At 40.0% G+C, this 13,881-nt stretch overlaps 1 protein-coding gene across 1 annotated transcript; it reads right to left on the reverse strand.

The window, feature by feature from the left end:
* Positions 1-9,600: 9,600 nt before the first annotated feature.
* LOC136886780 (uncharacterized) lies at positions 9,601-13,417 on the reverse strand. The gene has a single exon (XM_067159585.2). The coding sequence runs from the start codon at positions 13,410-13,412 to the stop codon at positions 9,780-9,782; it is 3,633 nt and encodes a 1,210-aa protein (XP_067015686.2). The 5' UTR covers positions 13,413-13,417; the 3' UTR covers positions 9,601-9,779.
* Between the last annotated feature and the right edge of the window lie 464 nt (positions 13,418-13,881).

Consider the following 13,881-nt stretch of genomic DNA (forward strand, 5'->3'; position numbering starts at 1 on the left):
GATGATGATGATGAAGACGACGTATACACCCAGCCTCAGTGCCAACGAAATTAATCAATGATGGTTAAAATTCCTGACCCTGCCGGGAATCGAACCCGGGACCTCTGTGATGAAAGGTCAGCACGCTAACCATTTAGCCATGGAGCCGGACTGTCTACAAGTAAAGGAATAAAATACGTAATTCCATTAGAATCCGGGCCCTAGTCATGATGATGTACTGATGTGTAAAAACAACCAGAAGATTCCACCAAATGTTGAAGTATCGGAAACCTGAAAGATTGACAGGTTTTAACGTAATTTTGTAAACAAGAAAGTGAGCAGAATTTAGAATCATTAAGGGTATGAACATGACACCAAGCTCGCGAATCACGTAGCGATTCCTTCCGGCTAGGAAGTGTAAACGGTCATCACGAGGACGTCAAAGAAAGTACTGTACAATAGTTTCCGTATCATGAGTCACGAACTAAATGAATTGCGCACGAACCTGTTACATCTCATTATCTACACGAACACGCACACGAGGTTATCTGGATTTAAACACAATACTTTCACTGTTTGTAAATGAATACCATTCCGTGATTCATATGAATACGGGCCAATTTACAGCGGAAGGAGGATTAAAAGTGATATACACTGATGTGTCAGAGATTCTTTAATCTATTTTACGAAGGGAATTATGACATCCTCTATGGATAAAAGGTAAAATGTCGGCCTGTGAAACCCAAGATTCTGGATTCAATCCCCGCAGAGGTTCTCTGATTTTAAAGGGTAAATAAAAACATTTAATGTTGTGCGATATCAGCATATTCAAGATCTAAAGTGACACGTTCGGTGTAATAATAATAATAATAATAATAATAATAATAATAATAATAATAATCTGAGCGGGCGAGTTGGCTGTGCGGTTAGGAGCATGCAGCTGTGAGCTTGCATCCGGGTGGTTGTGGGTTCGAAGTACACTGTCGGCAGCCCTGAAGATGGTTTTGCATGGTTTCCCATTTTCACACCTGGCAAATACTGGGGCTGTACCTGAATTAAGGCCACGGTGCTATCCCATCGTCGCCATGAGGCCTATCTGCGTCCGTGCGACGTAAAGCAACAAACTGGTAGCAGATATTACAAAACGTGGACTGAAATTTTATGGACATGTTCAAAGACTCCCAACAACAAGGCTTACACACAAGATCATGACATGCAGCAGAAAATTGAAGAGTTTACCATGGATCCAAGAAGTCAAAAGTGACCTGGAGAAAGCCCAGATAGATGTATCAGAAATATATTCCGTAAAATGTAAACAGATGGATAGTACAGCCAGAGAATGAAGTTCCAAGGAGACCAGGAAACAAGTGGACCACAGAAAGGAAGAGAGACCACGGAGAAAAGATGAAAGCCATACGGAAGACCAGAAAGGCGAATCATAAAAGCACTGCGTGATCCAACAGGGTCCATACGCAAATAATAATAATAATAATCTACAGCCTGTTTCCAGTCATTCGACCGGGTCAGGAATGGAGTGAATGAAGCCCCCATCTAGCGACGAGGATTGGAATTGTGACGGCCGCCGAAGTCTGTTGCACTCCTCTGGGGCAATGATTAATACATTACGTAAATCTTGGCATATTTGACCGTCGCTATTTCATGAATATCCCTACCAATGAAGATGCTGTTGACATTTGAAATAATGCATCTTTCTATTAGTGAAATAATTTTGTAACCGGATCAGTAGTACCCTCCACATATAAACAAACTTACAAAATTCGTACTCTCTCTTTATAATATTATTATGGATTATTATACATTTTGTAATTAAATGTATCCAATGACTTTCTACCAATGTTCGAACTTACTTTCGTACTGTACAAATTAATCAATTAATCTCTTTCATATGATACCCCACTCGGCCGTATTTCGTAGGTTTCCATTTCTACCCCCTACCCCTCAGCCCTCCTGTCTCGCTAAATCCCCGTTCGATTCTGCTCAAGTTCCAAATTAATTGTGTAATGTACAAATTAAGTTCTTCCATTCATTTGAAACCCCACTCGGCCCTTTTTCCTAGGTTTTCGATTTTTAACCCTGCCCCCTAACCTTTGGGGGTAGATTTCCAAACTACGTGTTCCTAGGAAATCTGTAATCGGAAAAAAGTAAACTGCTTTCCAAATTTCAAGTCTTTATGTTTAATGGCTGCGGAGTTTCCCTGAGTAGCGTAATGTATCAGTGAATTGATTTGTTTCTGCCACACCCCTTAAACGCCTTTGATAGTCGGGGAAAAATTATATTCAACCATTTAAAATATAGCCTGTAGCACTCAGGGATAATGTATCTTTCTATTAGTGAAATAATTTTTAGAATCGGTCCAGTAGTTTCTGAGATTACCCTTCAGATATACAAAAACTCACAAAATTTGCACTCTCACTTTATTATATTAGTACAGATTATGCAATTTGAAAATGTTACACGCTACTCAGAGCTTCCGCCTTCTTCGCTAACACACATCCGTAAACACTCATTTCCACGTTAGTTCTGGACTGTATGAAGGAACTGTAATGACTAGTTCCGAGTACTACCGTGATAAATCCACTTGAATACCAGGCTACAACTACCATGTGCGTGTAAGTACAGTAAGGTTCGCATGTGTCCGTTTAAAGGCCAAATGTTCTCCAATTTGGCAGCGTGACCAATGGGATGTTCTTAGCTAACAGGAACACATACTTACGGTCACCAGGCCATCCGAAAACTGTGTCACAAAGTATGTTATGGTCCAGACATGGATTTAAATTCCTTTGATAGCTTTGTAACGTTCTAACAAACTTTCACTCCAAATTTCACGGCGCAAATCATCCTAAGAGCTCATTCAGCGTAATATTATGTGTTAACGTTTTTCTTTGACTAGACGTTAAGTTACCTTGCTTCGAATATAGTTCTTCGTATCGGGAACATTGTAAACTAATGATAATAAGATCCCTCAGGTAGGTAATTTGTAATACTTAATGTGCGTCCACGCCAAGATGTTTTCGTTAACTTGAACATTTTTGGATGTTAATAAACAAAATAGCGCGTTCATTAACTTTTTGAGCATATTGATAAACAAAATTCATTAACTTTTCGTGTTTTCGTTAACATTTTGGTTTGCACATGAGCAAGGACACAATTACAGCACGCAAATTTGTAGCGCGGAACACGATGATTTCTTATTCCTTCTAAAAAATGACTATCAAGTCGCAAGCGAAAGTTCTAATATACAGTACCTTTAATTCTGTATGATGTTCTTTTAGCTGTGTTGTAATGTAGTTTCATTTCCAGCTTCGCTTCTCGCTGAATGACCTAACCTCATATAATCGCTTGTATATCATCAAAATAACACCATACTAACTAGGTTCAATGAAGATTTTCTTTATGTCGTACCTTTACCAATTCCTTGATACTGTATAAAGATTCAAACACCTCAAACGCAATAACTGAAATGGTTTCTTTTGATACTCCAGACAAATACGTAGATAAACGAAATGTCTGAGTCACCGATTGCTAGGAATCTTAAAGTTATACCAATGAAATAGAGCCTGTCATTAGTGGAGCCAGCTTTCCGATAATCTGTATCATTACTTGCAATTTCAGACCCAATTACTGTCAATAAGAACTGAAAGTAATGTGCGGTTATTCTCAAGAACATTTCGAAAGCCTGCTGCATCATGAATTAAAAGTTCTGACATGAGTGTTCTTTCCAAACTTAATTCTACTCGTCTTTCCAATATTTTTCTTCGCGTCTGCGCTTTTCTCTAATTGTACTCAGTAAAATAATGAAAGATGCAGCTGTAAGTATTTTCTTCTTCCTGACCCCTATCCATTGTAATCTTATAAACAGCTATTTTGGTGTGGATACAGTGTTAAAGAAGTTTTTTTGACAGAAGTTTAACAACATATTGAGAAATGTTTTCGTTAACATTGTTTATTAACTTTGGTATGGACTAACCATTAGGGGAAATCAACCAACCATCCGGATTAAATTGTGAAGCATACAGAGAGAGAATGTATAAATTAGAAAAAGACTATAGAATCACATGGAACATGTACAACAAAAAATTAACATCTCGGAACGATAAATTAAAACACTACTAGATGACCCGCAGTGTTCGTTATAAATAGGTGGGGTACCTCGTCTTGATGTGCCTGTCGTAGCCATATTGTTTTGTCTGACATTTTCATTTGTTTTATGAACATTTAATAAGAAGGTCCGCAGTTCGCAGTCAGAATTCATCCATTCTAACGTCGTCATGCCTCCTGCTTGGCAAAAATCTATCCATATATTCGCTTTTTTAAATCCTGCAGTTCTTGATGTAAAGCTTGGTATTGTGTAGTAGAAGTCAATGCCATTTTGAATCACAGTTCTATACATCCTATAGTACAACTTACGAATGTTTTAAATGTAGTCATTTTTTATTGTAGCTCTCCAAGTCTGTGTCCGTAACGTTCAGAAAATTTTCTAGGTCCTCTGTAGACTTTGGTGACATCACATTATCAGCAGCGTAGCCCATGTCATCCTTTCGAACAACTGCATGTTCGATGTAGTTACTGAAAAAAGAACGGGGATAACCTGTAACCTTGTGGTACTCCTTTGTAGTGAAATTTATGAACTAGGCTGCTTTTGGCTAAAGTTGTTGGTTATCAGAAGATTTACTCGCAGGTTAAGGAATAGTATTTCCCGGCAAAATTTTGACCACTGTCTGTTTTAACCTAATGACATTAAAAAAATTGACACTGAGAAGTATCAGATTATTAGGTTTATTTACTTTACATTACAGGTCATGAATCCTAAATATTTCAATCTAAAGCGTGATGCAATCAAATACCATTTTGAGTTATATTTTACCTCCATACCTTGAACCGAAAATTTTGGAAAGATTGCTCTTTCGACTTAGCAAACATTCGCCACAATCATCCGATGTATTATCAAATGTCTCTCATTATCCCTTATTTTAAGAAGGAAATAGCTAATTATTTCCTTTCCTTGCATATAAACTAGCATTCCTTCCATCAGCAAGATAATACGTGATGACGGCTGCACGCATCATTGCAGGGGAATGGGTTGATGTCCATCCTGAGCAGCACTTTTGAGCTTTATAGTTCACTTTTTCTAATTATACACTCCATGAGATAACGATAACTGGACATTATTTGTATTTAGTGAGAATGAAAAAAAAAGAAACAATAATTTGTATATTTATCGATATTTATTGAGTCATATCACATAAAAATCACATTTACATCTTAAATTACATTATTAGTTACTCTTCTTATCTATAACCTAATTATAGAGAAAAAGAACAGAATGAATGTCATAAACAAGAATGAAACAATAAATACTCATATGATCACATTCTACTTTTAATATATTGCACAAGTTAGAGAGATCGTGTTTGTTTTTTAATTGTCTCTGCCGTTCCTTTTATAAGTTACTCCTTGAAACGTGCTTGTGACTTTCTCTGAAGCACGATCCTCAGATACTATTAACTAGATTGCACTTGGAATTTGTTCCTTTTAACAGACATAACTTATTTAAGTAAAGCAAAATGCATACCATTATGTTATGGAAGTGACTGTGAATGCTCATATCACGTGTGTTCAAATGTGATTTATCAGTGGCATAAAATGTTAGTATACTTTCCAAATTTGACTACTTAGATGTTTACGCAAAAATCTGTTGGATTGCTAAAGAAAGGATGATGGAGTCCCAGAAAAAGTTAGTGTATTTTCTTCACTCACAGAAGGTTGCAGATACCCTGCATGTGCATACTTAAACATATGTTGTATAATAATTATGGATAAATCTGACACAATATGGAATGCAATTTGATCTTAAGAAATTGAACAATTTCCTGTGCTGTTTGCACACAGTGTGGACTGTGGCTATCATTTGCACAAACTATAAACAAGTAAAATATGTTGAGCATCAAAGAAACAGGGCGAAATGAGCTTACCAAAATATTACATAACATAATCGTGGTTAGTATTATAAAACATCAATTTGCTGTTTTAAAGAAATCATATGTGTTGTATTCAAAACATCTAAAATTCACAGCAAAATTTTTTAAAGTAGATCCAGAATTATAACTTTTTATGGCAAGAATGCTTTGGGACAGGTTAAGAAAAGATAGCATCAATATGAATCGTCTTAGAGTATTCCAGTTAATCGTATAAAAATACTATCTGATCGCCTGCGGTTTATGTAAGCCTTTTTACAGCAGTGCAGTGCGGGGTAAAGTTTACTAGGAGTTTTGTTCAAAAGGATTTCTTGAGACGTTTTCTCGTGAGTGAAGATACTTTCAAGAGTGGCGATTTTGAAATACGAATTTTTTTATCGAACATTCACATGATCACTTCTCATATGGCGAGCAGAGTCGGTTGAATATTACAATGGAGATCAGTTATGGTGGTAAGCTAAGCAGTACTTGAAACATATCACACAGAATACTGTACATATAAATTACTTATATTTACAGCAGGACGCTCATAGATCAGTTATATCACATAATTCTCATTCAAAAATTCTGCCAATCAAATGCACACAGAAGATCGAAGAGAAATCCACGTTCAGTGTTTTTGTAGCGATTAAATATTTACATAAAAAGCTATTCATTTCTCTCGGCTAGGATTTCTTGACACTATCCTATGATTTGTGCCATGCATTTCTCGCTTAGTTTCCAGGTTGTTTCACAACAGAAGGAGTTAAACTGTTCAACTTTGCGTGAAGATATTTTTTGTTTAATATATTTTGTAAGATTACGTACATAGGTGTACACTGTGTTGCCTACACCGTAGGCGCCAGTCCACGAACTTATTGACTATAGCAGTATTATTATTTATGCATGTATTAAGTTTAAGTCTTAAGTATCTTTACGCATTCCATTTCTTCAAAACGTTTATTACCTCAAAATGACCAGTTTAGTTTTTTTTTTAAAGTTGGAAGTAGCCGAAAGTTGCTAGTGTCGCAACTACATTTCACGCATCCGAATTCAAATAAAAGCGAAACATAGTTACACAATCTAGTGTCATCGTGTAAACTGCCCTTTAGTGACCGTTGCACAGTTTTTGTTCGGACTACCACTTTACGATTGCTTCAACGGCGCTTGCGATGTTTATGTGACCTTGAAAATGTTTGTAACATAACTTGTCGTTTACGATGGTGGAAGTTTGACGAGGAAAAACGCGCGAATGAATTGTGTTAGTTCTTATGATACTTCATGAGGACTTTCCCGTCAACATATTGTCTATCGTGAATTACAGCCGTAGGAACATCTTCGTACACACAGGAAATTCTAGGGGTGGAGTGAATTTGTTTTCATTGATGTCTTTAAGGGCTACATATTTAGTTTTTCAATTGAGTTGGGACTTTGAGAGTGACTGTAAAGAAATGATGAGAAACCAGTTGGGAACACTGATCCATACCTTATACTGAGTCATTTTAGCGTTTACCATACTTTGCCTATTACAGGAGGATATATTCTCCTGTAAAGCAATCTACAGTGCACAGAACAACACGTTCATTTTCAAATGGATACTTTTCCATTCACTAGGAAAGCAAGTAAACCACGTAAAGTACATTGTTCGCTGTGATGTCCATTGCCCTTGGTTCTTGCAGTCCTCCTTCATTGTCCACCACACCTGGCATCATGGGCTTTGGAATATTTAACATAAATGTCCGTATAATTCTTGTCATTTATTTTCGGTAACTTATGGTGTGAATTTTCCTTTAAATAAATATTCTCTCCCTCTTTCCTTTATGGCTCCAAATTAGTTCAAGGAAACACAAATACACTTCAATCAGTATCACAGCAAGCTCACCTGAAATTGATTTTGAATGAAAGATATTCGCTTCCCTTTTATTTTGTGAAACTGAAGACTTTGAAATTCAACACTGGTTTGTTCTATCAACTAGTTAGGGAACTACACAACAGATAGTCACATACAGAAATATTTACGCTAATAAAATACTGTATCAATTCCATCTAGCCTGCCTTTTGTTACCTTTAACAAAACTAGTTCCTGATGTGTTGCAAACAAAAATTTAATTTTTAACGGATTTCTGTTTTAGAAATGACATATTAAGAATGCATTATATTCTTAATTCCTGAGAAAAAGTTATAAACACTTGAATTACAAAAGTAAATACACAGTTAATATTCCTCAAATTATCACATTTATAAGAAAATTGATATGAAATTTGACTGTCAATCCAGTTATATTCCTCCAGCTCCGTTGGTTTTTTTTTAAAAAAATCAGTGCCACTGGCTGAATTGACTGGTGTGCATATACAGCGAGTTTATCTAATCGGTTGGCCGGCAGGCGCGCTCAGCTTATCTGCCTCCCGTTGGCTCATCACTTCCCGTTACACAGCGCAGCGACAGCACGGGAATTCCCGCACTTCGCAGTTCAGGTCCGTGCTTAGAACATGTATTAAGTGTTCTGTCGCTGCAACTGTTCTCGAGTTGTGAAGTGTTACTTCGGGGTGTAATTCTTATAACGCCTCCACATGTGTGCACGATAGAGGAAAGGGTATGTATGTACGATAATTACGTGAAAACAGAGTCTTGAAGGGAAGACCTTAGGTGATTTGTAACACAGTCTCCAGGTGTACGCCCTCCAGATGGAGAGACTGTGCAGAAACTCGTAAACAAATCGAGAGGAACTGGTTCTTTACTCGACAAGAAGCGAATGGTTAAAGAAACGTGTATTTAACGAGGAAAAAAGTAAATGAATTCGCAGAAAGAATAGAACATACTCCTACAAAATCCCTAAGACAACGTCGACATGAAGTTGGAGTTTCGAAGAACTCAGCATGGTGAGCTACGAAAATATTAAAATTGAAACCATTCCAGAAATGTATGGATGTTGGAGAAGAACATTTCCAACATCTCCTGTCGTAAGGTACGGACTAATTTCGTTAATACTTAATTACTAGAGCCCGGATTTTTATGCATTAATATGTTAGAATTCAAACTTACTGAAGCGAGTAACAAGACAGTATAGTCATTATGCTATGGGGTTTGCATAAACATTAGGGGTACTGCCCATCAGAACCCCTATAATTTATGTTACTCTTGCTACATTATTGAAGGGCGGGTGGCCTACATTCCTACTAACCAAATTAGTTTGCAGTCTAACCTGTCACTGCATAAATAAAAATCCGGGCTTTATTAATTACTGATTTTCTTAATTTTAATTCATGTCATGCATGGATAAAGTGAGCGAAGTGTTGTCCTTGTTGCGGAGCGGGGAGTGATGAGTCAACGGGAGCTAGGCGTGCCTGCCGATGAGAGAAACTCACTGTAGTATTATTGTGAGGAATGATGCAGATGCAATATTATTACACATAAAATGATCGAAATCTCTGTTTAGAATATTCAAGTTCTATAAACTATAACTATTTGATTGAAGACATTGGAAAAATAAAGAATATATACTATGATATTGATAACAAATAACAATACAATCATATCAACGTATTTTTGCATATAAATTCAACTAACTTTAACAAATGCACCTGAATTATATTCGTGAACAATATTTTCAAAGTTACTTGCCAACAATTTTCGAAATATCCAGCAAACGAATGTTGAATTTCAAAACAAGCGCGTTCTTCATGCCATATTTCACAAACCTTAGGATCACCATGCGCTCTGCCATACATTCGTTTGTTAAGATTTATAGCAATTTATCACCATTGAAACAAAACAGATGAAGACAGCTGCACTGCACAGCACCGTTGCCATGGATACGGATGTCAGTCATGGCAGGTAACCAAGGGAGTTCTCTAAATTGCTACCGAGGAAGCTTTTGCCAATCCTCTTGCTGAAGAAGTATTCCGCTGGAGGCTCCAGAGTATTGTAAAACACTTCCCCATTCTCGATGTCATTCTTCTGGGCGGATGTTACTGCACTTCCCAGTCCTGTCTTCGCAACAACACCAGTTGTCTGACTCAACTTCATATCCGCGAACAGAGCTGCTATTTCAGCAGACTTTTTCACCGACAAAGCTTCGCACGCTGATGAGGGGGCACCGCTGCTGTGATGACGGCGCCGCCTGCTGCCATAACGTGAGGAACTAGATCCTGATGACGCAGGCAACCTTTTCGATCCCTTCTTAGACCCTTCATCGCTTCTGCACGATGCCCCCATATAAATGATGCGACCTCTAGGATCTCTTGCAGAAACGACCAATACTTTACTTTGTTGGGGTGAGAAACTCCTTCCGTTATTATCCTCATCCTCTTCATCGGACTTGGAGCTTGTGGTGAAGAGATCGTAGTCCAGGGCTAAGTTGTCAGAGCTATAACTGCGTCTCTGATCCCTCTTGAAATCCGATGGCAAATGATAAACAAGTTTACGACTCTGAGTCTCATAGACGTCCATCCTCTTATTGAAATGTCCAGCACTTTCATCACTCCGTGTTCTCCTAGAATTCCAGGCTTGATTTGGTCTCGTGGGATTCATCTGCAAAAATTCTAAGCTTTTAGAAGATTTCACGGTTCCTCCTACTAAACTTTTCTTGGTATGGATTCGACCTTCATTTTTCCGCCATGCCGTCGTGGGAGATGCTGCTCTTGACAGACTCGACTCGGAGACGGCAAATCCTCTTTGTTTCAGCTGATCAAAGACAGAGTTGTTCTTGGTGTGGAGTGTAGGCTTTCTGTGGTGGTGATGATTCTGTTGCAGGGTACAGTAGCATTTGTCGCTCTCAACACAACTGTCGGAATCAAAGCCACACGACGAGAAAGTGCCATCTTTCGGTTGGATCATCCCGGCACTCTTTGATCTTCTCCGTTTACTGTTCTTCCCCTCCCCCATCGAGCAATAACACTTGTCGGCTGAGATGCACGTGCAAGATTCACTGTCGTAGCTGCACTCGCTACACGAGAAATACCCGCTGGAGGATCTGTTAGGAACTAGAGTGGCATTCTCTCTCTTATGACTTACACTTATGCCTGTGGTGCGGACCATGCTGAAGAAATCACTGTCATCTGAAGCGCTTTGGTGATGATGTGAGCGTTTTACCATTGGGGAGGCCCTTTTTTTCTTGGAGCTCTGTCTCCTTGACAACCGCGCCCCTTTCGACAGGCCTACTTTGACACTCGGCTGACGGTGAATTTGGAAGTTACGTGAAGTATAGCTGGATGTTGAAGTGGATGTTGTCGTCGAGTCGGTGACGAAAGCATTCCTCAACTTCTTGCTGCTGCGTATCGGGACTGATGAGGGGAATAAGACGGACGTGAATTCGAAACTGCTAGGTCTTGATTTAGCCGCCTTCAGTTTAGAGACCGATCTCCTGAACACTTTCTTGAGACCCACTCCACCTGTCGAGAAAGTCTTCTTGCGCTTGACGCAACTTATGCTGTTCCTCCTGTTCAGTTTCTTCCGCTGTCTTCGCATTATACTCTTGCTGCGCTGATACAGTTCATCCTTTGTCAGTGTGACAGCAAGTTTCAACAGGAACTCCTTATAGATCGGCTTCAGATCATTGAATGACATTCCTTCAGCATCTATGATGGCGTCCAGGATGTCATCCAAGCTGTTGAGTCCTTCTTGAGCTCTGAATTCAGCAAACAGTTCATTGAAACCCAATGGACTCCCATTTCCTCCCCCATTGTGTCCATTCCCATAACCTAATCCTGTTGTGTGTCTCCTATTGTACCTTGTTAAAGGCCCACCTGCGTTTAGGAAACTCTTACTTCGGGGAATGGCAACTTTTGTTAAGATATCCCCTGTTTCTGGATAGTCTGACGATAGCTTGATGCTGCTGTACCCGTGCAAGTCCGAGGCTACTCTTCGCACTCCAGTGGACTGGCTAACAATAGCCGAGGTGCCTGTGCACGGCTCACTCTCACTTCTACTGTGCCTCGTCCGCGAGGCAAGTTCCGTTTCCTTGGCAACCACTTGTTTCTTCTGCTCAGGCTTTGGCAGCGAGGGCGGTGGCGTGCTAGCTCTTGTGATAATGTTTTCGTCTTCACTTGCGGAAGAAGCTGAAGATCTGTTCTTCTTCCTGGGTGGCCTCACTGGAACTGGAGGGGGTATTTTAGTGGGCGGTGGCCTTTTCTTAACTGTGTCGACAGCCGAGGGGCTGAGATCTGTAGCACTTGTACTCGGCACATTATCCCCTATTTTTTCACTGGGTTTGGCAAGAATTCTCTTCGTGACATCCTCTCTGCCACTGGCTATACTTCTATTATCATTCAGGTCACCTCCTGCTATACTGCTTCCCCCGCCTATACTAACATAACTGATCCCATTCTTGTTCATCGGACCTTTATGCGATGGTTTCATCCCACCCTTAACGCCATTCCTCCTATTTCGTGATTGCATATGCACAATTAAAGCTTGATATAGATTGGCAGCTATGACAATCGCATCTTCTGAACGGGAGCACACGAAACCATGACATTCCAATTGCTTGGTAACGCCCATTGTCCTCATAACAACAGCGAACAGTGGGGAGTGGTGGTTATCACTTTCACCGTTTGGCGAATCAGCTACCTGAATTGCTTTCTGGTCCAGCTGACTTAAAGACCTGAACAATGCCCCCTTGTCTATGGCATCAGGATCCGCTATAAGAGGAAGAAAGGCATATTCCATGCCATCACCTAAAGTCTTCCTCCTACAGACAAATTTCACTGCCGCCCAAACCGCGATAGTTGAAAAGGGATTCAACTGCTCTGTATGCGAAGTCTCGTCACAGCCTTTGTGACTGACTTTCAAACCACTGCCTGATATTTCCAGAGTGCCCCTTCTCCTTCCACTGCCTCCTGTACCTCTGCTCTGTTCCTCTTTCACTCGACAATACGCGAAGTATAACTCTTTTAGAGGCTGTTGCAAGCCTTGCAAGGAAGTAACCTTCTCAGGTATCGCGACAGAACCTAGATAATCGACTGCGAAATTGTTACACGCTATCGATTTTCTACTCACAGTCTCGGTCTTCAACTTTCTCGTCCCACTCTTCTCGTTCGCCATCTCCGCGAACATTTTTTCGATCCTCGCCTGCACTGCGTTGTTGATTCTTTCCTGCTTTTCATCCTCTTCATCTTCCGGCTGGTAAAGGGAATGCTGCGCTTGTCTCCTGCTTGTAGAGCCCAGTTGGTACGACATCTGCGATCTCGTCTCGTCGAACATGGAGTCGATTCGCTGCTTGTAGAAGGAGTAAACGCTAGCAGAAGTGACGCTACCGCGATCATGACCGGTGCTGCCCGAGTCCGTGTTGTCTTGGAGACGGAACACGTAAGGAATATCACCGCCCACTCGATCGTCCAGGAAACCATTGCTGTTTCGACGACTGCCAGACTGAGGTATGATCACGTCTTCGTTCAGCACCGCCTTCTGCTGTTTGTGGTGCAGGCCACTTCCTGCACTGGATTCCTCGCACTTCACCATGGTTACACACTTGGGAGGGCAACAATGGATTTTGACGCACACAGCGGGCTGTCACTTCACGCTACTACGCAAGTAGATGTCATCCTTTGTAGAACTTCGGCATGGCCTCATATACAGGCTCAGAGGAGGTGTCCCTAGTAGATTGGTTGACATCATCTCGTGGAAGATGACAAGCAAGAGCAGCATGTGAACAGCACCTGAAACAGAAGAGAAGTGGATTTAAAACTTATGCTATGATCATAAATGGGGCAGGCACATTGTTAGTTTTATTTAATTCAGTCATGATAGGCATGGTGTGGAAGCTAAAGTTTCAATATTTTTTTAAACGTTGAGAACATTTCTTAGCAGACAAAGTAGAAAAACGTAAAATTAAGCAATTTCCTCAATTGTGCCGAAAGTTGAAGGACTAAAGGGACCAGAAGGTTTCAAATTGAGAATCTTGGATGGCTCTGTCAAATTAAAAAAAAGG

The sequence above is a fragment of the Anabrus simplex genome, chromosome X (assembly GCF_040414725.1).
Source record: "Anabrus simplex isolate iqAnaSimp1 chromosome X, ASM4041472v1, whole genome shotgun sequence".
Taxonomy (NCBI): Eukaryota; Metazoa; Arthropoda; class Insecta; order Orthoptera; family Tettigoniidae; genus Anabrus; species Anabrus simplex.

Coding starts and splice junctions, on each gene's coding strand:
- LOC136886780 (XM_067159585.2), bottom strand. CDS start 13,412: ATGGTGAAGTGCGAGGAATCCAGTGCAGGAAGTGGCCTGCACCACAAA.